The sequence below is a fragment of the Monopterus albus genome, unplaced genomic scaffold, assembly GCF_001952655.1.
Source record: "Monopterus albus unplaced genomic scaffold, M_albus_1.0 scaffold34.1, whole genome shotgun sequence".
NCBI lineage: Eukaryota > Metazoa > Chordata > Actinopteri > Synbranchiformes > Synbranchidae > Monopterus > Monopterus albus.
Window position 1 is genome coordinate 450,643 of NW_018127914.1, and position 7,851 is coordinate 458,493.

The 7,851-nt window shown below is 38.1% G+C and overlaps 2 protein-coding genes across 2 annotated transcripts in view; one reads left to right on the forward strand and one right to left on the reverse strand.

The window, feature by feature from the left end:
* dtnbp1b (dystrobrevin binding protein 1b) overlaps positions 1 to 7,851 on the forward strand; it is a 555,482-nt gene that overhangs the window by 448,570 nt on the left and 99,061 nt on the right. The window lies entirely within an intron of this gene.
* The window catches only part of mylipa (myosin regulatory light chain interacting protein a), a 22,856-nt gene continuing 22,749 nt past the window's right edge, over positions 7,745 to 7,851 (reverse strand). The window contains exon 8 of the mRNA XM_020597487.1: positions 7,745 to 7,838. Within this exon, the coding sequence (XP_020453143.1) occupies positions 7,745 to 7,838 (94 nt within the window). The remainder of the gene's footprint in view (positions 7,839 to 7,851) is intronic.

The following is a 7,851-nucleotide window of genomic DNA, read 5'->3' on the forward strand; positions in this document are numbered from 1 at the left end:
TGTGCACATGTACACGCTTGATTTTGCCACATCATAATGTGTTTGGAAGCCAAACCTGGTCCGTTAAGCAACTTTTACAACTTATACATTGCCTCTGGTGCACTTACACTGAAGATTGACATTTCACTGGAGATATTTGGCATCCAGCAGTGAAACATTGCAAATTAATAATATTTGTATATTCAATTCATATTCAATTCTATTTGTATAGCACCTAATCACAACAAAAGTCATCTCAGGACACCATACAAAGCAAGGTCTAGACCTTACTATTATTAATTTTATAGAGGAAAACCCCAACAAACCACCTTGAGCAAGCACTTGGTGACAGTCGGGAGGAAAAACTCCCATTTGCAATTTTTAAAGGAGGGAGAAAGATCAGATGCAATTTTAAGAATTCAAACTTTTTGTAGAAAAACCACATCAGACACAAATTATTATTCAGAATAAAGTATTTGTATATGTCCTAAAAACTCTTTCTCAAATCTGAAACTTAAAGACAGTACTGTCTGTTACAAATAGAGAGAGCCCTGGAAGTTCATTGTAAATACATACTGCAGCTGATCCTGAGCAAGAGACTAATTACAGTGCAACCATTTCCTGGAAGAATCAATAATACCGTATAATTGTTAGCACAAAAGCAGACCAGTAGATGTCAGCATAGTTGCAGGAAGAAGCTGCTAAATAACTGGCAGGCTTGGTCATAAGTCCTGTTAAAGGTGTAGAAAGCAGGTGAAAGCACAACAAATAGTTACCTCTGTGTAGCCACGTGTCACTCTCACAGTTTGAACTGATATACAATACTTAGATTGCTTTAATTATTTTCCAGAATAAGTACATGTTGACTGTTACGTTTTTTTCTGTCTTATGAAAAAAAAATGCTAACCTAAGATGGTGAACATGCTAAACATACTGTACCTGCTAAACATCATTGTGTTAATCCTGTCAGTGTGAGCATGTTGTCATACAGCACTAGGTCAACCTTGCCCAATCACTAACATGGCTGTAGATTATTAATTTTTTCAAAGTGCACATACTGACAGTGTTAATTTGACAATCACCACATTCACTGCCTATCCATTATGCAAGTATATAGACAGTAACTAAATCACAAAATGGTGTAGCACATGCATTTTTACAAAGAAAAAGTGAAATGGAAAAACCAACAATTTATTGCAGACCATGAATTACATGTAATGACACTATCTTTTTAAAATTTTTCTAAAAAGAATGAGCCAGCCGGGATGGGCTCCGGCCCCCCCGTGACCCCGTTCAGGGACTAAGCGGTGGAAATGAAAGAGAAAGAATGAACTTTGAATCATGTTTACTTTGGCATTCCATTTCTGTCCAGCACGATATCTGGGCCGACAATACATGGTATTATAAAAAGGAAAATGAAGATGACACATGGTAAATGGTAAATGGACTGTTTATACAGCGCATTTTTCCACAGTGAGTTGCACTGGCCAAAGCGCTTTACAAGAGATGATACACCATTCACCCATTCACACACAACGTTCACACACCGATGACGACAGACACATATGTCATGTATTATGAAAATGAACCTGATACTCTCATCTTCTTTCAGTAATTTTTAAAAATCTCACAGATTTTAAAAAGTAGATTGGACAGAGTGGTGTGAACCACTGGCGGAACATTAGGGGGTGCGAGCAGTGCGGCTGTACTTATCTGGGGACCAGGGTGGGCCCTCAGAACGTGAATGTTCAAATTATGTAAATCAACAATGTACAGGACTGCTAAGTCAGCTGAGAGACAAAATATATGCCAACCATTAATGTTATCCTAATTTCACCTCCTCAAAGGTTATTGCACCATGTTAAGCTTTCTCAATCAAACACACCCTTTCAGCATTCACTAAATATTAAACTCTACTGTTTCACATTATATGCCTGTTGACGAATGATGAATGAAGACTTTGGCCAAAATAATGAACAGATTAAGTTTTCATGGCTAGAGAAACAGGGCTTGTCAAAAAATTAATGTCATATTGTTTAAGTACAATTTCCTTACCAAGATGAGTTTCGAGATCAAAACAAAAGTCAGTCCAAAATACTGTCACATGTACACGTTGAAAAAAAAAAAGATGCTCCAGAGTTTATAGCTCATTGTTGCAAAAGGAGCATTTTTCTTTTATGTTTGGAATGTATTTACAAATAATAGAGTTTAATGAGTAACATTTATGTAAAATTTTAGAGGAAAGTTCTTTAACTGTGTTGGACAAGAGAAATGTTGTTAGGGCCGCTCGGCGGCCGCTGCCTCTCCTTCGTTTTTCTCTCCTCTACTCTCTTTATAGCTATGGGCTATTTAGACTTGTTTTAGGATAGAATATGATTCATAGCACAAAATGTCAGGCTAAGTATATAGCTATAGCCTACTGCAATCAGATGTGCCAGATAAGAAACGTGGTCTTCAACATGAGTCCATGTTTATTTTATATTTTACTGTGTCTGCTTGAAACCATACAACCATGTAGTGTAGTCGAACAGGAATATGCATGGTTAATCAAATCTCACACAATCCATGAACCAATGACACATCTTGACTGTACTTCATTTTATTGACCACGAGTAGTCCTACTTGATCACTGTGTCATTGAAGCCTCGAGTAATGAACCATTTTTGTGAATACTGTGTTGAAGCTTCAACAAAGCCTCAATCAGCCATCACTAGATAAAGTAACCTACATGAACTCAAAATTATATATTTACTCAACTGCTTTACCTCAGAATAACAGCTAAGCATCTGCATATACACAGAATGCTACACATTAATATTTAATTGCAAAAGATCTACAGTAGGTCAACCTCATCATCAGTGAACCGTGGGCGTCCATGAACCTGTCTCCACTTCACCTGCTGTTCGCTTGCTGCCTTATAAACTCCGCCCACTGACAGGTGGATGTAACGAGCTCACCAGTTATTCACTTATAAACTCCGCCCACTGACAGGTGGATGTAACGAGCTCACCAGTGTTATTCACTTATAAACTCCGCCCACAGACAGGTGGATGTAACAAGCTCATCAGTGTGATTCACTGCACCTGTCAGTGGTCACAATGTTATGCCTGATTGGTAGATATGTCAATAGTCAGGATTCCTACTGGTAACTGAGTTGTACTGCAATTTGTTGCATTCTATCTGTATTATTTTCATACCAACCTACACAATTTTTTTGCATAATGGTATTTATTTGGTAATAATTTGAATGTGTTAGGTTAATGTGCAGTTTTTGTGAAATCAGTCCCCTCATTAAAATGCACATTTATGCAAATTCCTATCAGACCATCTCAGCATGAACATAATGTCCCACCATCTAGACTACAATAGTAATGAGACATAAAAAGGCATTATGAAATACAAACTGACTTTGGAAAAATAGTACTTTGAAATAATAATGTCCATAATCACAATAAAAATAACCCCTAAAAACTCTAAGAATGATGAAATACCATTTCAAAATAATGACTTAAGTTGTAATATTTCTTGAATGATTTCACAAATTGTCTGTGCAAGTATTTATTTTACACTATTTATTTGTATGATTATTAATTTCAATGTTGTTTTTATCTATTATTATTATGGAACATAAAAGGCTTTAAATCTGAACTGTTCTCACCTGTAAACCAACACCAAGTGTTTAGGTACTTCCATATTGATACAGACCTTTGCTGTGAGCTACCCATAACGGCTACAAGTAGCAGCTACAGTAGTTTTCCTTTCAGCAAACAGCAAATGTACCACTGAACATTTTCACAGTATAAAATCTTTCTTCAGATATCAGTTCACTTTGTCTTTCCTCACTCCACCTTCATCCAAGATGATATCTTTGAGCTTCTGATTGAATGAACACACTTGAACCAGGTAATCACCAGTGGATAGGGCAGGGATAGTTGGAAAACAAGCAGGACAGCAGCACCTGAGGACTGGAATTGCCCACCCCTGTTCTAGAAGGATTTATTAGCAGAAATGGGCTATAGTATGCAAAATTATGTTTTCATTAATGTGTAATCACCAGAAAGTAAGAATCATTGTGTTTCCTTTAGCTTAACTTGAGCCTTTTATAGCTACGTAGGAGTGGGTTCCCTATCATGGAGGCCACCATGTTGAGCCACTATGTTTTTTTACAGTAGATCAGAATGGACAAACCACACATTGGCTTTAGAGCATAAATAGCGTTTTCAAATTGAAGTAGCAGCTTGGATGTGGAGATGATTGGAAGACAAAGAAGGAATAACATTAGAAGCAGGAGGAAGCATTGTTGTGAGTTTAAGAGCTATAATTTGAAGAAATCAATCATAGTTATACTTTAATACAAGAAAAATGAATACAGCGGGATTCTCCATTATCAAAGGCAATGGCACTAAACGGTGTGGCCTTCCCCGTATCGAAATCCTTGATGAGGGACAAATGTTTCCAGAATGATACCAAAGTTGCCTATTTTCTGTGAACAGATAATTTAGCCTAACAAGTAAAGTTAACCTAAATGCAAGTTTTTGTTTGATAGCCTTAGCTAGAACGTGGCCAGTGCTGGGTAAACTGCTGCAGTCAAGTGAGCTGTCATTAGTTTTTGCTTGGTTCAGTCAGCCACACTTGTTTCCTGAGTGTGCAATTTGTCCTACATTTACAGTAATCATTGTGACATGACTGAATGAGAGCCTTGCTTAATGTTGCAGTCTACAACCTCACCGCTAGATGTCACTAAATCGCTTAAAATTCTCTGGATGGAGAGCATTGTGTAGCAGGCACTGAGAAGCAGACGACATGGTGGAGCAGTGGTTAGTGCTGTCGAGCCCTGGCCAACCCGATGTATTTCTGTGCAGAGTCTGCATGTTCTTCCTGTGCCTGTTTGTGTTCTCTTTGAGTATGCCGGCTTACTCCCAAATTTAGAGTCCCTGCATGTCCCTGCATGTCCCAAAGACTCGAAATTGCCCATAGAAGTTAGTGTGGGTGTGTGTGGTTGTCTGTCTCTAAGTGTTAGCCCTGTGATAGACTGGCGACCTGTCCAGGTTGTACCGATAGCAGCTGATGATGCTGTCAATACATGGGCTTTGTTTGACCAGAGGAAACTTCTATCAAACACAATCAGAGTAGCTGTGTTTCCCTTGGCAATGTGTGGCACTAGAGCAAGTAGATGTGAAACCCACATGGCAGTGAGTGGGTGAAGCTGGTGAGAACCTTTGATGTTTCTATTTCCTGGCAGGAGTTGAAATGATAAGAACTTAAAAATTCTAGTTGGTTTCTATTGGAGGGGTTCAGGCAACAAGGATCGAGAAGGCGCTTCTGCATTAGCGAGTATACTGTATGTAGCTTTGTCTTGTGAGTTTTGAAGTGATGAACTAGAATTTGCAATGTAGAGACAACATGAAGCTAAATGTGCTGCACTTCTATCTTTGTAGGTTCTGATTTCTTCATGGATTACACTTAAACAAGGAAAACGTGTCAAAACAAAAATAAGCTCAGACCTCGGGGAAGTAGGGCATTCTGGGTTAATAAGAGAGCATGGCAAGAGATAGTTTGATGAGCAGAGAAATTTAGTAGACCTGTTTGATTGTGATACTATTTTTAGATAAGGCCTCACTCTTCTCTTTGATGCTTAATCTTTTTATAAAGGCTGTTTCTTAAGGCATAGACAAGCTCCTACCCTGTCATCACTGCTCATGGAATTTGTTTAATAGCAGCGATGCCTGAGAGTGAAAACAGATAAGAGAAGTGGGAGAGAAAGCCAGAAGAGTCTTCTTCTAGGAGCTCACAGAAAGTCAGTGTTCAGAAGGATCAAGTCGACTAATCAATAGCTACTGTTCTTCACTCTTGTTTACGACTCCATAACTTCAGTCCAGTGGAGCTTGTCATTTCTCAGTGACACAGACTGTGCAGCTTTCAGCTCCCTTTCCCAGCCTGACAATGACAAATTACACATCGACCTTTCAGTGGTCTATCCTGGAGTACTGAGGACTCAAGTCACAACAGGCATTTTCTCCACACAGACTTTCATTCCTTCTTCTCATCCTTGATCGTTTCCAGACAACAGGTTTAATGATTTTCCTTGTAAACATGTCTTATGACTGATGTTAACATCAGTCTAATTTAAGGGAGTTGCATGTGATTTTACTGAGAGAAACAGTCCAGTGAGTCATCTATCAATCAATGTGCTGCTTGGAACGAAGGCCACATCTTGTAGTGTTATGAGGGAAGTCAGCCTGTTGCAGTGGTTCTCAAACTTTTTGAGGGGTTCCCCTCATGTCCTTAGTGGATAGTTTGGTTTGATCTTTTCTCTTCAGATACATCTTGATAGATTTATGAAATGTCCTTTAATATTTTACAAGAAAAACCAATTAGAAAACTAAAATAGCTTTGCTTTCAATGATCATTTTAATTATCTGATGCATTAAGATTCCTGAGATTAGTTGATTTTTAGGTTTTACTAGTCTTCAGAATGTGTCAAATGTTAAGTGCTTTCAGATGTACACAAAAAAAAGTCAATGTGTTTGTTAAAAAAACCAAAACTTTAATACTTGTTAAGCAGAATATAAAACTGATTTTACAGAGCATAGTGGCTTTTGCTTCAGAAAACAGAAACAAATAACTACTCGCACAATGTGAAAAGTAAAAGTCCTTCCCTTGCAGTGACTGAGCTTAGTCAAATCAACATTAAAGAAAGTTTTCCTTTTCTTACCAGAAAATACAGTCTGTGGAAAGTTTATAATACACACAGTGTTGCTGCTACATTAAGGCCAAACCCCCTACAGCCACATGGAAATCTTCATTGTCGCTTTACCAATGCTGTCTTCTTAAATATAGTCTTAAAACACACACAAAAAAACAAAACAAAAAACAAGCAAACAAATAAAAAGCAAGCAAGCAAGTATTGCACAGGCAGATCTCCTAGTACCTGATAAAATATCAAAAGGAACTCACTACTACATCCCAGAGAACAAATTTGAAGCAGGTGCTGCAGGAGAAATTGTTGCATTTCATAAATAATTGTGGCTCCATCTACCAAGAGCCTTTTAGTGCACTTAATTTCTACATGCCAATCATTAAGAAGGATTAGCAGGAAAGTTCTGGTGACTTAACAGAGCCCCCAAGACCCCCACATGACCTAAGATTACAAGAACACTGCAATCCTCTGACCTGATGTGTCCAGTTAGTATGCAGTACTACACCTAGAGCAGTGCTGCTTAGCCTCTAAATACATTCTCATTGGCAATGAAAACAAGTAATAAATAATTTTAAGAATGCAAGTCACTCTGTTATAGCATAAAATTTAGGTCTCAAATCAAACAGTAATATGCATTTTTTTGAATGCCAGAAGGCTTTAAAAAAAGTTATATAAAGTATTTAGCCATTCTAAAACAAGATTCAGGGACTAAAACTCCACTATGGAGCAAAGAAAATAAGCTAAAACACATTCAGATCAACTGATACAATTTTTGTTGTAATTAACAAAACTGTAAGAGCCTAAACTAAAAGCATGTTGCAACCGGAAATAATGTTTAAAACAAGATTTAGTACTAAGAACAACCAGACAAAGTCCAACGGGGAAATTAAGGGACATAAAAACAAAAATTAGTAGACGGAGTGGTTTGATCTTTGATTATGCTCTGGAGTTTCTACAGTATATGTTTGGTAGCCCAGGCAGGATCCAGACAACATCATCTTCCTTCTTAAGCCATAATCTTGCTGGTATAACTGTTTGTAACGGAGTTTGGTGAGTTGAATGGAATCATCTCTGTGTGTGGCAGACTTTGTGTTCATACTCTGTGGAGCAGCTGTCAGGAGAGGCCATGTCTCTGTGGATGGGTGCAGGGATGCTGCTGCTGCGAGGGTGGT